Raw genomic sequence first — 20,541 nt, 5'->3', positions numbered from 1 at the left:
TAGAGAACAAAACAGTAATTACAAAACTGACATTAAAGGATTATCTGATACATGAATTTAAACAAATTAGTTGAAACTTAACTGAAAATGTTCTTTCAGTCTTTGTGGTGGGAACGACGGGCTTTTCCGCTGAAGAATGAAGACACAGAAGCCTTACTATGCCAGGATGAAAAAAAGGATCACAGTGAAAGTTCGAGCCCAGCCTCCTGTGGTGAAATCTTCTGTACCAGTGCACCAGAGAACGGTCACCATCCGAAAAGGCAGGCAGACGAAATGGAAGAGTACAAACCTTTTGGTCTAGGACTTACTCATGTTAAAAAAAATAGGTGACAGGGAACAGGTTAAGAAAAGTACGTAAGTGAATGGAAGACAAGAGAAAAAAAATAAGCCCTGTTCTCCATCCCCTACCCCCTTCAGTCACGATTCCAGAGTAAGAGCATGTACTGCATGTGTTAATCTTTTATGCTGTTATAAAACAGGCAAGGTAGGTCTCTTTTTCCTTCTTGAACCACAGGAATAACTAGCTTTTCACCTACAGACAAGTGCTAGTCTTTTGTGTTTATGACGCAAATCACAAGCACCAAAAAATTAACTGCTGCAATCTGATGTTAAATCACATTACTGGGTAAATGGTTTTTGAAAGACGTTATACCCACACATACATATATATACAAGTATACCTGTGCATCAAATGACAGCTCTTTTTCCTATACATTTCTATGTAATTTCTATGGTTCCTTAAAGTTGCCTCAGAGGTATATTTGAATATACAAGCATGTGTGTATAGAGTATACATTCATATCCACACATGTTGTTTTAAAAAACACTGGCAGTGGCCACTCCACTTGAAAATGCATGTATGAGCTATGCCATCAGGTGTAAGCCACACTCCAAAACAAAGCACAGGCCCCAGTGATAGTGGGTATCTACAAGTCTTGATGATGGGGAGGGGATTTTTTTTAAAAAACATGTTTAACCAATAGAAGTTATTTATGGAAATTTCTATACCAGGTAACACAATACACCTTTATCTAAAATCACCGTTATCTGTTAGACTAAACACAGGTTACTTTCCATTTGCTCCTAACAGATTAAGACAAGCAAAGTAGAGTTAAATATTGGTCTCTTTTAAAACTTGAACTTTATCTATTTTATGTATCTTGTAAAGAGAAGACACCAACTTAAAATAAGCAACAGGAAAGTACTATCAGTATAAAAAATGTATTTCTAGTGAATTTGGTCATTCCTTACTATAGCTCACTCTATTTAAATAAGCATCTATTCTTGTATTCTAGAGTGAGTGTACATTAAGGAAAATTCCCTTTGAAGCTGTCACTTAACTTTTTCAGTGTAGAAGTTGAGGACAACTCTCATGTAAAAAAAAGAAAAAAGGTTATTCAAGTTATAGTACCCATGTAACTGACAATCCTGGCCATCTGGCCTAGTCTGGGGGGTCTGACACTAAGGTTTTTGTTAGGGATTGGAAATTATACTAATCCCTTTTTAAGGAAGGAAAAAAATTCAGATTCAATACTGACAAATTTTTGCTTGTAGTTTTACTGTACATTTATTTTTAAAGAAGAAAAAAGCCAGACAAATCCAAGTTGTCTAGGCAAATAAGCTCAAATCTTTCTGTCATGTCTGACATTATAATCTTCTATGTAAGTTTTTTAATTAAAGTTATTTCTATATGCCTTGTGTTGTCTGATCTGATTAAACACCACCTATTCATGGCACAAACCTTTCCTAAGTCAAAATAAAAACCGACAGAATTTTACATTGTAGGATAGAAAAAAAATAAGCAAGCTCTAGTCTACGCGGAAGTGTTAATGTTATTTTTCAAACCTTATTTCTCAAAACTCATAGTAGTCTAAAGAAGCTTAATGACACTGGTCTGTTTATTTCTTGCCATATGTATTATGTAGCAAGAGTGGTGGCAAGAATGAAATAGCGGATACATATCGTCGAAGTATAATTTGGGACACAGTTTTAAATATTTAGTTTACAGATTAACTCCGTACCTTGTCATCTTTTTGGCCTACCTGGTCTTTGTTGGATTAATATAATATCTATCCTTGGGGGTCAAATCCATAGTATCCAGAATATCCTCAGCCATCTGGTCTGCTACATGGTAAAATTAGATTGCAAGTAAGACAGTGTTACATAAAAGAGGCTTCCTTTGCCTAATCTACCTTCTAAGGGCTCCAGTTGTAAAAAAAAAAAAAAAAGTACAAACCAGAACTCCTGTGCCCTACTGGATTCTTTCCATGGTAACCAGCCCGTTGCTGAGCTTTAGTATCTTCATTTTTTAAATGGGGACAAAAGTACCTGTCCTACCACTCGTAAGAGTGATTTGTGGATTTAATGAGCTTGTACTGAAGTACTTTATAGGCTACAGAACATAAATGACAGCTACTTTGTATTGAGCATCCTCAAGTCTGTAAATCTGGGAATAGTGGAAGCTTTACATATAGCATGATTCTTTTAATGCTCAACATAACCCTGCATGGTTATTATAATTATATTCAATGTATAAACCAGTTAACAGATACGCAAAGAGACTGGTTGATTTGATTTGCTAAAATAAAATTAGATGGAAAGGAGAAGTGTTCAGATTCAACTCAAATGAATTTGTTTCCTTTCCTCTTCTCAGAGCTAGCACGGTATTATTTCATGTTCTTAAGAATGGTGAGTTAAGAAAAGGGACAGGTAGGGATCACTGTATAACCTGCCCCTCCAGCAGAGCTAACAAAGAAAACACCTCGATAAACATCTATACTTTAGAAAAGACCACCTGAAATCCCTGGGCTTCATACACTGTTTTTACGTATCAAATATAAGGTGCAAAGTAAAAAATGGATGTTTAAGAAGCAAAAATACAGTGTGCCATCCTAGCCTGATTCAAACTTAGATTTTTCACAAGTTCCATTCTACTCATATTGTCATGCGCACACACAAATTAAAAATGACACACGGAACAGGAATAAGGACTTCCTTTGCTTTGGAAAACCAAGAAACGAGAAGATTTAAAATGCAGAGAAAACCATTTCTTTGTAGTAACTAGTACACCTTCATTAGGCTTTAAGACACATTTTTGTTTACAACCTTAATACAGCCATATTTTTACTTTGTAAAAATCAAGTCTCCCAGTAAAAATGGTATTTTGCCACACTAATCTTTAAATTCCATCACTAAAAATGTAGTTATACACACCAATTTCTAACCTCTTGGAACATTCTGCAGAATAGATTTCAGTCACTGAAATGAATAGCTCCTCAGAAAAACAGCACTGCTTCAACTGTGATGATAGGATTTGATAGTCAATATTCTTGTCTTCCAGTAAAAAGATTTCATGAGCATCAACTCCTTGTGGTTTCATCGATCAAGAGAACGTTTCTGAGCAGCTTCTGAGCAAACATTTCGTAACAGGTTGATCACAGATCTGGGGTCATCGCTCCTCATAATGGCACTGCCAGACACAATCATGTTAGCTCCTGCCTGGAAGAAGTAAACATTTAAGTTATGCTTCAAAGGAAGGTGCACAAAAGCTTAAGACAATTTCCGGACTAGAGTTTCTACCCTTGCATCTGTCAGCACTTTGTACGAGAGCTACCTAGAGATGAACAGACTTAATCTAGTTCAATGAAGACATAAGTTGAAATGCTTAACAAATGAAGATATCAAATTATTTTGAAATGTGTTTAAGAAATCACGGACATTTTTGTAACCACCTTTAAAATAAGCTACATTGTTGCAGCTTTGCTAATATTTAGAAAAAGCTGTAAAAACCTTTAATCTTCAATTCTATTATATAGATATTATATAACATATAAAACATATAGCTATAATATAACATTATGTAGATATGATATACAGATATATATATATTTGCATATCTTGGAACATATAATATTCCAAAATATGCAAATGTTGACAAGGCTACTAAAAAAAAATTATCTTTTAATCTTTATGTAGTTGACCCTTGAACAGGGTCAGGGGTACCAACCCTCTGTGCAGTCAAAAATCTGCGTGTAACTTTTGACTCCCCCAAATCTACTAATAGTCTCCTACTGACTGGAAGCCTTACCAATAACAGTTGAGTCATACATATTTTGTATATGTATTACATATTGTATTCTTATAATAAAGTAAGCTAGAGAAAAGAAAATGTTAAAATCATTAGGAAAATAAAATTACAGTACTGTAAAAAAGGACCCATGCAGTTCAGACCCATGTTATTCAAGGGTCAACAGTGTATGAATTGGCAGACAATTACTGCTAAAATGTGAAACTATAAAATATGGCAACATTAAATAATCCTCATTTTGATGTCAGAAAGAATGAAACGCTTTTTAATATTATGCTTCACTGCATTCCAAAAAGGCTTTGAGGGGCTTCAAAAAGATGATTTCAAGAAACTTCTAAATGTGGAAGCAAAGAAATCAAAGAGAAAAGCAAGAAAGGTAAGTCCAAATTTAGCTCTAAGCTTCCAGAATTTGACTCGAGGAGGGAAAGCCAACTGTTCTGTGATCTCCTACCAGAACAAAGTCGCAGGAGGCTACTGGGAGAGGCCCCAGAGGGGAGGAAAGTCCCAGGAGACACTGTCACTGTGATAAAGCACACAGCATCTCCAATGACATTCCTCATAAAAATGAAAAAAAAAATTAATTTTGTAGGGTTACAGCTTGACGCGTGTTTTAATGTAAGCAGGAAAAGCCCAATGGCACAGCACAGTTCAGTAGAAAGAATTCCCCAAGTGGCCAAAGGATATATGCTCACTAACTGTTTGGTCAGCTCCTCTTCCATCTCACAACCAAGCTTTTGAGAAGCTATCAAGCAAAAAAGTATGGCATTTATACAAACAACTGAAAGTGCAGATCAGACTGTGCTGCTTAACAAAAATGGGCCACAGAAACGGTCATGGCCTGCAATGTTAAAGGAAGGGCTGGGACCCCACCCCTGCCCCCCCCCCCATTTTTAAGATTTATTTTTCAGAAAGCGAGAACGAGCAGGAGGGGCAGAGGGAGAGAGAGAATCTCAAGACGACTCCACATTGAGTGTGGAGCCCAATGTGGGGCTTGATCTCACAACCGTGAGATCACAGGGCTGGCACCCTCTTAGGAAGGAAGCTCAGGGCCCGACCCAGCTCAGCTCATTACTTGGGAAAATGCATCCCACCCACAGGTATCCAGAAATCAGACCGAGATTTCCATCAGAAATGGCTCTAGTCAGTTCTTGCAAGGGACAAACTAGTAACTAATACACCTCAGTCACACAGAACTACCACCTTTCCACTTTGTAAGCGGGTATGTTTTCTTTCCCTATTTTGGAAAAATGTCCTACTCCAAGGCCTAGAACTTAATGATCTCCAAAATGCTGGCATTCACCATATTCTTTAAAAAAAAAAACTTCCTTCAGCATTACTCAGATAACTGGGACTTACTTCTTAATGATGATGTGATTGCTCTTCATTTTCATAGTTCTACATTTGAATAAGAAAAATACTCTTCCCAAAAAGAAAGGAAATTCAGGAAATGGAGGGGAAATCTCTTTGGTGCACAAGACAATGTCCTAGACACATGTGAAAGGAAACTGGTCTGGGTCATAGCTGAGGAGCAGTCTCACCTCTGCACATTTATGGATGGTATCCGGACCTACTCCACCATCGACTTCTATGTCCAAGGATGGGAACTGAGTCCTCAACCAATGAACCTAGATATACATGAAGAAATAAGTGACTCCTATGGTGGATATGTTGCGGGGGGCGGGGGGGGGGGGGGAATAAAACCAAATAAATAAAAAGTCAAATAGCCAATATCAGCCACCACAATAGAACTCCAAATATCTCACACAATATTTTATTTGTTTACTTAAGTTTATTTATTTAAGTAATCTCTATACCCAACGTGGGCCTTGAGCTCAGGACCCAGAGATCAAGAGTTGCATGCTCTATCAACTGAGCCAGTCAGGCACCCCATCACACAGATAACTTTTTATTAATACAAACTATGACTGGGGATACCTTCCTTTCTAGTATACTGAGACAAATTCAGTTTCATAAAAGCAAGGCTTGTTCTGTTTGGGAAACAGCATTCAATTTGTCATGGCTTGGCAGAGAATATACCTCATGCAAATAAGACAAAGACAAAACCCTCAATATTCAATGAAAAGAGATCTCCCAAGAGATCTAAAGGCTACAGAGATTATAGCTTTGAAAGACAAGATTAAGATGTAGTATTTTTCCTGACTTCCAAACCTCAATCTCTTACAGCATCTGTGTTACAGTGTTGTGCAGGCATCCCTCCGACACCACCTTCAGAATGAAGACAGGTCTAACTACGCAAGCGGTTCAATGTATGGTTACTGAATGAGCACAAATAATAAAAGCCTCACCCCCAAATGAAATATTTCTTTACCTTTGGCATCATATCTTCCATGAATTTCTGCCCTCCAAACCCAGGTTCCACTGTCATAACCAAGGCCATATCTATCTGATTAGCCCATGGTGCCAAATACTCAACTGTAGTTCCCGGTTTGATGGCAAGGCCAACCTATAACAGAGACAAATTTGCTACATCACATTAGCAATTATTTCCATATTATTGTGGCAGATCAGACCCAGTAGAAATACCTATTCTTAAAGAGTAGAACAGACACAAGAAATGGAATGCATAAATTATTCAGACTATAACTACTTTTTTAAAAAAGTCAACAAGGCCACCCAAATGTAAATGTTTCTAAAAGGCAGTCATTTTCAGGAAATATGGGTGGAATCTAGAAATCCTAACAAACAAGTTATACTTAAATTCTGGCTTTTGGGCTGAAGAACAACTGTCCCAGTCTGGGCTTGTGTGCCTATCACTTCCTGTCTTCCACCCAAACTTCCACACTGACAGTGAATGGTAGAAAACATTACTGTCACTGCTGACCTCTCACCTTCATCCCATTCTCCCGAATGTCTTTAATCAAAGCCCCTGGGTTCTCGGTAGACTCAAGATGAAAGGTGTATTGATTGGCTCCCGCTACAGCCATTGGTTTTACCCACTGTTCCGGCCTGGACACCATCATGTGCATATCTAGAAAGAAAAGACACATCTCCTAAATATTACTGAAAGGAAAATACCTGGCTCAGATTACTGAAGCCAGCCTACCGTTTTTGCTGTTTTGGATAATAAACTACTTGGCATTAAGATAATTCTTAAATAATTACCCTTCTGTATAACTAGAGCTAGCCTCCTTTGATCTTAAAGATAGGGTTTGGGTTAAATTCACAAAAAAACCACATTTTTCCATACAAGGCATATGGTGTTGTATATGACAAGTAAGGACTAGAATTCAGGAAACCTAGGCCCAGGAAATGTCACTCTAAAAAACTTTAAGAAGTCCTATTATCTATGCAGACTTAGTTTCTCATTTATAAAATAAGAAAACTAAATTAAATGATTCTACCAGTATCTTATGGAGCACTTACTGCACCACTAACTATTCAAGGCCCCAGGGACAGAGCGAAAAACAGACAAAAGCCTCTGCTGACATGGGGATTACATTCTTAGTGGGGGAGACAAACCACAAAGAAAAGCAGTAAATACAGTACACACTGGGTTGGTAATTAATACAGCCAGTGTGGCCAGGTGGGGGTGGGGGGGCGGTCAGGGGGCGAGGAGGGTGAGGAGACTCGGGACAGAGCTCTGGAGGCCACTGGGCTTTATTCTGAATGAGATGGGGGATGGACACAATGGGCTCTTGAGTTAAGTGACCAGATCTCACTGAGAGATGGCAGTCACCCAGGGGAGCAAGGCTGACAGCAGCCGCTGAATCTGGTGAGAAGCGGTGGGCTCCTGGCTCTGCAGCTTGGGCCAGTGGGAGTGGCCACGGGCTGGGCGGGGGGTGGGGGGGGTGGCAACAGGAGCCAGGAAAGCGCAGGAGGAAACTGTAGATCTGACCACATCCTAACTGGACAGCTCAAGTCACAGACATAGGCTGGGGAAAGGGGGGTGGCCTTCTGTAGGATCCTGACTTAAAACATAAGACCAATTAACGAGAAGGTGGCTTAAAAGGGGCTGAATCAAGAAATGATGCTGTCAAGAAGGAAACAGTAAATATTCCTGTGCTGGATGGATGTGCTAAGAAGAGTTGTGAGTTTGTTTTTTTGCTAGCGGAAGCATATTTCTGATACAGCTGAGCTATAGTGAAGAAAAAATTTCTAGTATTCTAGAACTCAACTAAGACCATAGAATGCAATAAGGCTTTGAAAACTATCAGGAAAAAGAGAATACTGCTTGACAAATGAAGCTAAGGTTAAGGTTTATATTTCCAAACTAACAAAAGTAACAAAAATAAAACCTAGGTGAATAGGTAAAACATTGTTTTTAAAAGATAGACAATTTGGTGTTTATTTCTTTGTGTTCTGAACAAAGAAAAATCAATCTGCCTTAAAATATCTTGTTTACTCATTCCGTAAATTACCAGACTGCCATGCTGTTCAGTCTCCAGCACGCAATCCCCACGGGCAGCCCTCCCTAGACGATCTCGTGTTGAGAGAGCCACCGGTCAGTGAAGCTGCCTGTTGTTACGTACTGAGGTCAGCAGTTCTCAAACATTCGATCAGCAGCCTCCCTTTACACTCTTAAAAATTACTGACCACCCCCCCCACACACAGGGCTGTTAATGTGGGCTGTATTCATCGATATTTAAAATGTATTAGAGATTCAAACTAAGAAATTTTTAAGTGTCTACTTAATTCATTTAAAAATAAGCACTAATAAATCTGTCACATGTTAATATTAAGAGTGACATTATTTTACACTTTTGCAAGTTCCTACTGTCTGCCTTGACAGAAGACCTCTGTCTCTGTATTCTCACATGTGCTCTGCATTCAGTCTGTTGCAGTATGTTGTTTTATATGAAAAAAAGAGGGGAAAAGTACAGGGAAAAGGGAGGGGTACATTAATAGCCTTTTCAGACCAGTGAGGATATTCTTCTATTTCTACCCCAGAACCCAACAACTAAGACTTTTATAAAGGTTAGCTGCAGTGTGGGATCTGTAAACTCTCCCAGGGACCCGCCTGTGCTTTGTCACACTGAAAGCCGCAGGCCTTTCCTAAAACACTTTGAACAGATCTTCTAGGTACCAGTTCACTGAATTACACAGCTCTTCCAGTGACACATTTCATTATATCCTATCAGAAAAATCACACTTACTAAGATCACTACAGATTTTATCGGAAAAGCTATAAATAGAAAGCTCACGACCTCACAGAGGCAGACACGAGTTTTTCAAAATTCAGATTTTCACTTGCAAGCTCTAACTTTATCAGTGGAAACAAAAATGAGGTATCTTCCTTGAAGTGACAGGCTAACTTATTTTAAAGAAAATGTCCGTAAGATCCCCGAGTGGGATAACCATAGTTCGTCTCCCAGTTGTTCATTCAAGTGAAAATAGTGGTGGTGAGAAAGGCCACCAGTCAGTTCACAACTCAGGGTGGTGCAAGTGGTTTTCCCCGAGAAAACCATCACCATATGTACTTCCCCCTCTGCACACCCAGTAGTGAAAGACATGCACCCAAGGATCAAGATTTATTGTAATGAATAATCTGCACTGATTCTTCAAGGGTATTTACTATGAACAACAGGGTGACGAAGAGTAACAGTAACTCCTTGCATAGTTCAATACTATTGCTCGGACGGATTTGAGCCACGCACCAATAAACTCACCACTGTTTTTGTACCAGTACAAATAATGGCAAATAACACTGTCTTATGAAAACAGTGTTCACCTCCTGTTCCATCTGCAAGGGACTCCTGTGGGTCCTCAGACCACACCTGGAGACCGCTGATTTAGGTAATCACAAAACAAAAACAAAACACAAAAACAACAGATTTTCCCTCTCACTTGATTGCTTAATGGTTATTTCCACTCAATACTGAGATTGAACAGTTCAGAACTTTAGCAGTTGTAAGGCAACTTGTGAATTACTTCTTAGAATATACACATGAATCAATTATCCAACAACCAAGATCCAAGAATTAAACAAAAAACACACTTCTTAATATGAAACAAAGGTCACAAAACCTAAATATTAAAGGATTGGAGTCCATTCATCTTTACTGTAGACCAACTTCTAGACAGACTGATTAGCGAGCTACTGGCAAATAAACGAAAAACAGAAAGAGCAGACTCTCTGTGTGGTTGCGGTCAAAAGGGTTGGTAAGACAGGAGACACAGACAGCAATGAGAAGTGATGCTAGGAGTCCAGATAAAAGAGAAAAAAGAAAAAAAAATTCTTTTAAATCCATACAAAGCCAGATGCGGAGGACTCTGTGGCCACTGAACAGTAGGGGCAAACAAGGTTACTTATTTCATTCACCTCTGATATTCCTAAGAACAAATTTATCTTGGAAAATTCATTTTCTAAAATGTAATAAAAAAGTTTAGATCGTAAGAGGCTTACATTCCATTATTTGACAATTTCAAAACGGTGAACATGCCAACCGAACACGGTTTCCCTCCTGCTACATAAATTGGTAAGGTACATTTTCTTTCGTGCAAAGTCCATGGATCCTAGAAAAAGGCTCTGCCCAAGAGACATTTCTTTGATGACGGCAATGATCCATAGTGGCATTATACAATACAGTAGTCACTAAGACTCACGTGGCCATCGAGAGCCTGCGATATGGTTAATGCCATTGAGAAGCTTCATCTTTCATTTCATTTAATCTGAACTAACTTAAATTTAAATAGCCACATATGGCTAGTGACGACCATATGGGACTGCACAGCTAGAATCCTTCATAAAATTGGTCCACAATCTGCCAAAAAAAAAAAAATCTAAGTTTTATAATTCCAAAAGTTACATAGGTACATATTTATAAAAATTTGTTAAATTTCTTATGTACAAGAGGTTTGTCAGGTTAAGCCATCACTAACTTAGTTTAAAAGAGCAATAACAACATGTGGACTGAATCCATGTTCACGAGAAATAACTTCCAGGTCACTGTGTCCTTTTAAAAAGCTTACCTCACCTTATCCTACAATACCACAGTGGAGCATACAGAGGCCCCACTTGCAGAAACTCCAACTTGCATGAAATAATTGGTTTCGCTTCTAGACCATAAATCGGCTGATTTATAAATTCATTTAACAATTACACTAAGCTCCAATCTTGTGTCTATGCTTACCTTTAGGAAAACCACAGTAAACAAAGTGGATTAAATTACTGCTCTAAAGGAGTTTATAGTTAGATAAAAGTAATCTGATTGAAGGGATTTCTAGAAAGAAAATTCAGAAGGTGATAGGATAACTGGACAAAGGTTAATTGAGGATGGGGTGCTTAGAAAGGCCTCTCTGAGGAAATGCCAAAAATTCAGGGCCAAAAGATAAGGCAGAGCTGGCCAAGTGAAGAGTGTTCCAGGCAAAGAGATCAGCGAAAGTGCCAAGGCCCTGAAGCAAGAAAGAGTTTGGCTTATTACAAGCAGCCAATGAAACCTCGGCACAGAGAGCAGGGGAAAGGGTTCAAGATGAGATTGGAAGTTGAGAAATCAGCCATCTCCTTTTCCTCTACTTGAGCAACACATCCGGCTTCCGACAGCATAACACCCACTTACCAAAGAAAGGGTCCTGGCCTAGCTGCTTTCGGAGGCTTTCTACCACAGGGTGCCCAAAGGTGATGTTGGGAACAAAATGCCTATAAGACAAACAAAATCTTACTCTGAAAATGTTTTCAATTCAGTTTCTGTATTTATCTCAAATGTATTCTCATGGGGGTAAAGGGGATTGTCTGTGATTGCAGTATTTTTCAATGCAATATTTAACATCAACAGTATTAAACAATACCAAAACATCTTGGTAATTTCAGTTTTACAAAGCAGGATTTCCTTGATATTTCAACAAATCATAACAACATCACAAGACAAAATCAAAACCCAAGTTATGACTTGCCCAAGTCACACACTAGTTAGGAAGTTCTGGACTCCGACATGGGTCTCAAGCCCTCACCTGTCAGAGGCTGCCTGTGGTTACTACTAAACCACCTCTATCACAGGGCACTAAATGACAATTTATTTAACATTGCTTAAAGATTATCAATAAAGAAGCTTGATGTGTACTATTAATAACCACCATTTCCAGAGGGCTTACAACATGGCAAGTGTTGTACCTTCTTTCATTTCATCTTCACAACAGCCTTATGAGGGAGATGCTGTTCCATCCCCCACCTGAAGAGCACAGGATACAGAACTTCCTGAAGTCACCCACTTCATAATCTGTGGAGGCAGGATGCAAATGAGGTCTTCCTGACATCTGACCCAAAGTACCGCACACCATAACGTACTCCAGGTGGTCCTTCTATTGGACCAGCTCACTTAAATATGGAACAAAACCCCCTCTATACAAGGACCAGCCTAGGTTTTACACAGAAATATGGGAGTTCCTGCTTACCCATAAAAGTTTACCAACTCATTGGCAAGAGACGGCTAAGGCAAGAGACAGAATCCATGACCTACTGGTACAGCTGCTGGTGAGAGCCAACTCCCTCTCCCTCCATACGCCCAGGTGGCCCGTGCAACTCGTTCTCACCAAAGCCTGTAAATTTAAGTGATGGGTGTCACTGCAGAACCCAGGAGATTAAGAAGTATCCCTTTTTTGCTCTCACTTTACTTTCCTATCAGTAGAGAAACCCTTAAGGAATGGCTGAGTCACAGGATGGAAGCAGACGATGTCCCTGAATTTCTTCACGGAACAACATTCACACTCAACTGTGACATGACTGAAAACTACACTTTATAATATTAATCCACTGAACTCTGGGCTTTATTGGTTAGAAGTTGTAGGTATTACCCTATGTGAGGATTGCAAGAAAAGCTAATCAATAACAAGTGGGCAACCTGAGGTAAGTAATATGGCACAATAAAGGGGGGGAAGATCACAAGATTTACAGAACAAACAGAATTTGTAAAGATGGGAAAAGAAATGAAGCAAAGGCAGAAATAAGCATGTTACATTCAAAGAAGGGGAGAGGTGGTGGTGTTCAGCTTGGCGAGTGTGAAAAGAACAGGAGGTGGACTGCGTCACATTAAGGGTATCAAAAGCCAGGCTCAGTGGCTGGACTCCATCCTGTGGTAAATGTGAAGTGAGGTTTTAAAGCCAGAAGCAGCTGGCTCAGTCCGTAGAGCATGTGACTCTTGCCCTTCTCGGAGCTGGGAGTTCGAGCCCCACAGTGTGTGTAGAGATTACTTAAAAAAAAAAAAAAAAAAGTATTAAAGCAAGAAGCAAGTAAAAAATAAGGTGCAAATAATAAAACAGGAAGATGGACTGGGCAGTACATTGGAAGAAAGGAAGTAGGTGTTGGCAAATGGCAGGGAACAGTGAGAATGGAAATGAGGACCAATACACGTGACAGGATTGTTAACTGATTAGATTTGCAGAGCGGAAAAGAGAATAAACCATGATTAAGATCTTAAGCTTAGAGGACAGAAGGAGTGCTAATAAAAAATTAAAACTGACATGGACCAGCCACCATTCTATTCTAAACACGTTCCATATGTTAACTCATTAAAACCCACAACTCTATGGGGTAGGTACTCCTATCATCTGTATTTTACAGGCAAGGAAAAGAGGCTCAAGGTCACACAGCCAGTAAGTGCTGGAGGCAGGCATTAAGCACAGGCCATCCGGCTCCAAAGTCCAGGCTCTTAACTATTGTGCTCACCCGCCCATCTATGATAATTAACAACAAAAAAAGAAAGTTCAGGGGAGGAGGAGAGGTCAGGATTCAGGGCAACTCTGAGAAGGACCGGGTAAGGTGAATGAAGGTGTGGACACTTGCACTTGCAAACACCGTGGTCCTTGGAGGTTGGGTTTCCAGTATTTAGAAAATCATTCTACCGTTCACCTCAGAGCAGTGACCGCCTGTGCTATGGATAAGACGCTTATTGTGTTTCCTTAGAACTTGGTGGTGAGGATCGGAGAAGCAGACAGTGAGGCTTACTGGATACTATACAGCTCTGGAATGAAAGGTTTGGATTTCGTTCGTTGTTCTTTTAACTTGCTGCATGGCCTTGGGAGGACTTTTGTTGCCTCAACCTTAGGTTGCCTTTATAATGAAAAGAGAACTGGGTCTATTTTCACATCCATCTAACACACACATCTTGAGAAAATAGGAGAAAAAACCAAATATACCTTTACTTTATTGGGAAACAAGAATAAAATATCACTAAAACTACTCATCCCCAAATTGTAGGACTAAATGCACTGATGATCACTGCAATGCACGGGTTCACCACAGCCGCTGGAAGAATATAAACCTACCACTGCCCTCAAAAGAAACCAAAGGCTTATGGTTAAGCCGGAACAAAAAAAGGCAACAAAGCCAAGCATGAAGTCAAGGGGTCCTAAATTTGCCTGACAAGAGTAACCTTGGGAGCTCTTGTCACAAAAGGATTTACAGGCCCTACTCCAACCCTAGGACACCAAAGAGGACCTGAGAATCTGAATTCTTGACAGATGCCCTGGGAGTTCTTATCAGACCAGCTTGGAAAATACCAAATTATTTCACTCTAATGAAGAGAAACCTCATCAAGGAAATCTGTTGCATCATTATATTATTCTTTTTTTTCCCCTTAGAGGTACTTTCTGAAGTCTGCATAAAAGAAAACACAATAATAAAAAAGTATCTTTTCTTCCCCCAGAGACTTACTGAGATTAAGCTATAATTGTTTCCAACACAGGTATACAATTATTTTCTCTCTCATCATGTATCATCATCAACCCTAAATTGTGTTTACAGTTGTTATACCATCGATTTCAGACAGATAAAACCTTTACCAGATCTCTCAACAAGGCCAAGATGGTAAGGAGATGATTAAGGCTGATCTAAAATGTGGCAAGACTTTAACCAGAAAACATTTCCTGAGAATCAGGCAACACAATTTCATATGCCTACAGGGGCTGGCAGAAAACATGGAGGAGCACAACAGGGCAGACGGGGACCTGAGACAAATGAAGAACATCTGTTAGCCTAGCTAATGGAGGCTGTGGACCCAGTACAGGCAAATCTTTGGATGTTTGTCAAAGGTCAGCAATCGAGTACTCATGTGAAATCTCCCCAGTTTTAAATCCTGGTAACCAATTTAGAAACTGCCTATTTCCTCTCTTCCTACACTTAGGACCAACACACTTCTGGTCACTGTCCTATCAGGACAGATGTATATGTTTTCCAGTTTTCTTTTCTAGAGAACTCACTTGTCCTTTTTTTCAAGTATCCAACCATGCTAATGCACCGCCCTCCACCCCCCACCCCCGCAAAACAGTCCCCAAATTTGTTCATGACTTTCAAGATAAAGACATTCAGTTTTAATCAGGAGAGAAATTGGGGGCCTCAGGGAGAAAGGGGAAACAACAGGTGCATCCAAATTGTAATCCTGGAGATTTTTTTTAAAGGGACCAGGAAACAGAAAAGCACGAAGGCAGTATCTGGAGGGAAGGTAAGTGGTGGCTGACCACCTTGGACAAGGGAGTCCAGGCCCCCACTTGCATACACCTGGCCCAGGAAACAAGGCAGCTCAGCCAGCTTTGCCTCTTCTGGCGGGACATCAGGAAGAGGTTGACCCTCCCTAAACTAGTTTCCTCCTTTGCAAAAGGGGAATAAAAAACACCTCGTAGCTCAAAAAGTTGTGAAGGTTAAATGAGAAAGGGTTTTAAAACAGTGTTTGGAGAATTTAATTTTGTCAAACCAAGAGGTTACTTGGCAAAGGGGGAAAGGAGTCAATAAGAAACAAATACTTTTATCTTAATAAGCTCCGGTCGGCCATAGGGCTGGGAGGGGACAAAAGTGATTCATTAGAGATCTATTATGACAGATCCAACCATTCATTCAGCCAATTATAACTAAGCCTGTCACAGTGCTTTACCTGAGGAGGACTGAGGTGAGCCAGAGACCCTGCTTTCAGGGAGTTTACGCCGTAGCAGGGGAGACGTGAAATAACAAAAAGAAGTGTAGAGTTACTCTTCAAGGAAAAAGAATGTGTTAATCATTCTCTCTAAGCCCAGGTCCCACAGGAGACATTAGTTTCTGAGACATCACAAGCTGCTGCCTGCTTCTTCTAATCCTTGCTCCTCCATTTCCTAAATAGGAGACTTCAGACAGGTGACTTAACCTCTCTCTACGTCCAGTTCCCCACTGTCAAATGCTGGTGCCAATAACAGCACCGGCCTCATAAGGTTGTATGAGTTAAACCACACAGAGCGTCAGAACAGAAATAGTTAAGTGTTCAAAAGTATTAGCTATTACTGTTATCATTAATATTCCTGACCTGTGAACAGAAAAAATTTTTTTCCATTCAGTTACTCAAACAGGGTACAAGACTTATTTAAAAAACCAAACCGCTTTCCCTGTTAAAAAGACTACATACATATACACGTAGCCTGCTCTATCCTGAGGTAGGTGTCTCAGACACAAAATCTGTGACCCGGACGTGAAAATGTACCCATCTCTGAAGTATACACTCCATTCAGCTACATGTGAAAGTTCAGAACTTTCCGGAAAAGCAGAATTATGTATATGATAGCACAATAAAAATCAAGTTTTTGTGAGAGATATTTACTAATCTTACACACTTAGTCTAGAATTCTAAGGTCAAGATTTTGCCATCATCAGTTGGGATACTGATAACCGAACAAGACGCAAAAGGAAAACAGCAGATTTAATCAGACAGAACAAAGGAAGACAAAACTCTTGTAACAGGAGTGACATAAAAAAAGGAAGTAACTGACCATCTTTTGTAAATAACACAAATTTGCATGAGGTCACACAGGAACTTTACCTATTTGAAATAAATTTTATTTTTCTACCCCAACCCAAAGTAATGGCGGTTATTACTTTAAGGCCAGTTATCAGCAGGGCTCAAAAAAACCACTTGGCCAATCCAAGAAAATACAATTTGCAACTCTGTCACAATGTTGTGTAATCCTGAGAGTCCTACTGTTTTCTCCAGGTTCGTTTCCACATTTTAGAGCCAACTTCAAAAAACTAGCATCATCCTGATTCTGAACAATATTGATTATGTGCTATAACTACAGTGCTTAAAAATTACTTACAAAAAACTGACCTCCCTGAAGAGCAGGGTGCCTGAAGAGAAAATAAACAAGAAAATCAAAATTCGAACAATGATACAACTAATAATTACAGAGAATTTACTTTAGGTCAGGCACTGTATACTTATCGTGTTAGCTCATTTCATCTTCCAAAGTTGCCTAAGCGGTAGGTTCTATTATTACTCCCATTTTTCACATAATGAAACTGAAGCTCAATGAGGTTAAGTAGCTTGTCCCGGGTGACCCATCAAATGGCAGAACTCGGGCAATCTCACTACCGGTGCCAAGCTCTTCATCGTTATGGAAACCTTTCTCCCCAGCTTTGCCACTAACTAGCTATATGAGCTTGGGCAAGTCATGCCTATCCCCTTGGGCCTCAGTTTCTCTAACTGAAAATGAGAGACGTATCCTAGAGGTTTACGATTGCGACCGGGTCCCAAGTGCTAGGAGACCACACGTTACGTGGGGGGAGGGAAGGTGGAGGTTTGGGACGCAGTCGCAGTCCAGCATTCGGCCTCGGGGGTTCGCTCCAGGAAGGGCCTTCAGGACTCATCCCAGTCCCTTTTTCAGTACCGCGTTTACAGTGAGGCGCTCCGCGGTACAGGGACGCCGTGCACCCAACAGGCACTCAATAAAGGTGCGCCGAGCCCGCCCCGCGCGGCAACCCTGACCCGAGCCCCGCGGAGTTACCCGTCCATTACATCCAGGTGCAAATAATCGGCCCCAGAGTCCAGCATCCGGAGGCACTCAGCCCCTAAATTGGCCAAATCGCTGTTAAGGATGGAAGGGCCAATCTTGCAGCCAGACGCCATGGTGCTGGTTCCCAAGAGCAATTTACCCACGAGTCCCCCGGTAAGACGAAAGTGTCGCCCCGATTGGCTGCGCAGTTTTAGCCCCTTCCCGGTAGAGTCTTCCGGACTCTACCGGAAGCAGCTGCCTGGGGGGAGGAAGTTCCGCCTCCCCGGGGGCGGGCTGTCTGCCCAGGGGCTTTGGGGCGGGGCCTCGCCTGCAGGCCCATTCTTCTTTCCCTTGACCTTCCTTCCGGAAATGAGCGTTTTAGGTTTCCCAGTCCTCGCAGGATTCGAGGAATTTGTTAATTTGCTTTACATCCCCTGCAGTTCCCTCTCCTCAGCTCTTGTCCTCACTTCACTTTTTGCTTCCCTATTGTTTGCATCTGTGCTGCTTTCCTCTCCTCTTGGGCTCTTGTGCTTGTCTTTAAAAAACAAAACAAAGGGGCGCCTGGGTGGCTCAGAATGTTAAGCGTCTGCCTTCTGCAGAGGTCATGATCCCAGGATTAAGCCCCGAGTTGGGCTCCCTGCTCAGTGAGGAGTTGGCTTCTCCCTCTGCACCACCCCCACCCCGCCCCACGGGTTGTGCTCTCTGGCTCACTCCCGCTAATAAATAAAATCCTTTCTTCTCATCTCTGTCTCCTTGAACTCCTCTGAAGAGGTGAAGGAGTTAGATTTAGGGCAGGGTCCTCTCTCTTCCAGATACTAACTGGGTAACGCGGCAGTCACTTCCCCCTGCCTAATTCTCATCTCTAAGGATCTTCCCAGTTTTTAGGGTTGTTGTAAGGATTAGATAAGTGAATCCAGGTAAGGAAACCAGCACATGATGTCTGGTGCTCAGTACAGAATGTGGTGGTTATTCTTACTACTATTCTCCTTCTGGGCTTCTGGCCCTCATCCTTACCTTCTCTTTTTCCCTCTCAGTAATGTTTGGTGACAAATTGTAATACATTTATTTACTATTCAGACACAGTCTGGAAGAGGGTAAGAGTGTTCCTCAGCTAAATGTGCCTAGGGTCATTGAGTCAGGACCAGATGAAATAAAATCGCGTGAGGGAAAGAAAAAAAAAGGATTTAGCAAGAGCATAGCTTAGATGGTAGGGAATGGGCACTTTGTACTCTATACCAAGGACAACTGGTGGTAACTTGTACTCCATCGTGGGTCCAGCCACATTCAGAGGGCAACCAGGTCCTTCACATTCCTCCTGGGAAATCTACCAGTTATTCCAGTGGGTCACAATCCAGGCAGAGAAATGAAGCTGGGGTACCCAGTTTCCCAAGTTGCCCACTCTGCTTTATTTTGAAGGATATTGGTGGAAAGCTTGGGTAAAATGGAGCTCGGCTGGAGCTGGAGGGAAGAATTGGAGGTGTCTAACTGAAGGGTGACCTCAAGCCAGACTGTGGGAGTTGAGGAGACATCAAGCACACCCCAGGGATGCAAAATGAACACTTTTCTGAATGAGTTAACCTATTCCCTATGTCGGGAAATGAGAAATGAAACTTAATCAGGCATCTTAAATATTTTTAGCTTTATTTTATTATATGTGCATATTCAAACACAGAGGTCTTAATATCTTTCATAAATATCTTTCATAAACGTTTCGGTATTTATTCATATGCATTTTTTTCCATGCTCTTTGGTCATTCATAACAGACTTCAAAGTCATCTGAGGGAAGTTGGCTGAGTAATCAATCTTTTGTTTTTACCTATAAAATGGCTAATAAAGGATTTTCATCCTGCAGTCACAGTGACTATTGAAAAATATTATGGAGGTACATTGATCTGTAATGCTAAATGATCCTGAAATAATATAAGTAAATTTGTCTTAAGCTTTTCCAAATACATTCTGCCCTTGTTTTTATTGTCCTGAGTGTCAAACCAAACTTTGTTTCTGAAATGCCGCAGTTGAGACCCACTAAAGTAAATGAGGAAGTGGGACTTTCTACTCACGGCCAAGACAAGGCCATGGAATTGGAAGGGTGAGGTCATAGGGCAACAGCATAACTCGGTGTGATAGCAGCAAATTCCAGAGACTTCATAAAATATCCTGTATAACTTAAGGGTATTTAGTTTGCCTTTTGGACTGTAATTCCATTTATCACCCTTTTTTCCTTGTTGGTCCCTATAAACACCCTAGTCTCATCATAGATGGTCTTAGAGCCAGACAGCAGAGTGAAGAATGGTCTTCATTGACTAAAGGGACAGATACTAAAGAAAGGAGGAAGGGTGCCTGGGGGGGGGGGGGGTCAGTCATTTAAGCACCTGCCTTCGGCTCAGGTCATGATCCCAGGGTCCTGGGATCGAGTCCCGTGTTTGGCTCCCTGCTTTGCAGGGAGTCAGCTTCTCCCTCTGCCCCTCCCCTGACTCATTCTCTCAATCTCTCTCTCTCTCTCTCTCAAATAAATAAAGAAGGGAGGAGATGTCACCCTGCCTACCGGGCTCTTGCAGGCTTGAAAGAGAAAACAGTTATTCCCAGCCTGTGCAACAGGCCCTAACCAGACACCCAAACACCATATATATATATATATATATTTTTTTTTTTTTTTTTTCCTTCACCATTGTCATGCCCAGTTACGCCTTTTGATACGGTGGTTCTCAGTGACTTGTCCCAATGCATTCAATAACTCAGTTTCCTTTTCGGAAAAATCAAATAACTTATCTAA

General features: G+C 40.8%; 2 protein-coding genes across 12 annotated transcripts in view; one reads left to right on the top strand and one right to left on the bottom strand.

Moving 5' to 3' along the window:
* The window catches only part of KANSL1L (KAT8 regulatory NSL complex subunit 1 like), a 136,984-nt gene extending 136,113 nt beyond the window's left edge, over positions 1–871 (top strand). For all 4 annotated transcript variants that reach the window (XM_027590552.2, XM_027590551.2, XM_027590549.2 and 1 more), the window contains one exon: positions 100–871. In XM_027590552.2, the coding sequence (XP_027446353.1) occupies positions 100–330 (231 nt within the window). In that variant the 3' untranslated portion in view covers positions 331–871. The remainder of the gene's footprint in view (positions 1–99) is intronic.
* Positions 872–3,198: 2,327 nt separating this feature from the next.
* Positions 3,199–17,996, bottom strand: RPE (ribulose-5-phosphate-3-epimerase). 8 transcript variants are annotated; one of them, XM_027590558.1, is made up of 7 exons: positions 17,780–17,874; positions 17,093–17,123; positions 11,605–11,684; positions 6,937–7,076; positions 6,417–6,551; positions 5,626–5,712; positions 3,254–3,498 (listed from the first exon to the last, which is right to left on the bottom strand). In XM_027590558.1, exons 4-7 carry the CDS (start codon positions 7,072–7,074, stop codon positions 3,376–3,378), a joined length of 483 nt encoding a protein of 160 aa, XP_027446359.1. In that variant the 5' UTR covers positions 7,075–7,076; positions 11,605–11,684; positions 17,093–17,123; positions 17,780–17,874; the 3' UTR covers positions 3,254–3,375. The 8 variants fall into 8 exon arrangements, with proteins under 8 accessions (XP_027446360.1, XP_027446361.1, XP_027446359.1 ...); XM_027590557.1 differs by lacking the exons at positions 17,093–17,123; positions 17,780–17,874 and adding exons at positions 12,156–12,261; positions 12,437–12,580; XM_027590559.1 differs by lacking the exon at positions 11,605–11,684 and having other exon boundaries at positions 3,199–3,498; positions 17,780–17,958.
* Between the last annotated feature and the right edge of the window lie 2,545 nt (positions 17,997–20,541).

The sequence above is a fragment of the Zalophus californianus genome, chromosome 3 (genome assembly GCF_009762305.2).
Source record: "Zalophus californianus isolate mZalCal1 chromosome 3, mZalCal1.pri.v2, whole genome shotgun sequence".
In the NCBI taxonomy this organism is placed as follows: Eukaryota; Metazoa; Chordata; class Mammalia; order Carnivora; family Otariidae; genus Zalophus; species Zalophus californianus.
This window is presented reverse-complemented; position numbering and strand designations above follow the sequence as displayed.

Bases quoted from the DNA above. Each gene is read 5' to 3' on its own strand.
- RPE (XM_027590553.1), bottom strand. From the start codon at position 17,901: ATGGCGTCTGGCTGCAAGATTGGCCCTTCCATCCTTAACAGCGATTTG. The intron at 11,685-17,779 runs GTAACTCCGCGG...TTTGTCTTATAG, and splicing joins CACCTGGATGTAATGGACGG to GCATTTTGTTCCCAACATCA. The intron at 3,499-5,625 runs GTGAGACTGCTC...TACTTCTTCCAG, and splicing joins CCATCCATAAATGTGCAGAG to GCAGGAGCTAACATGATTGT.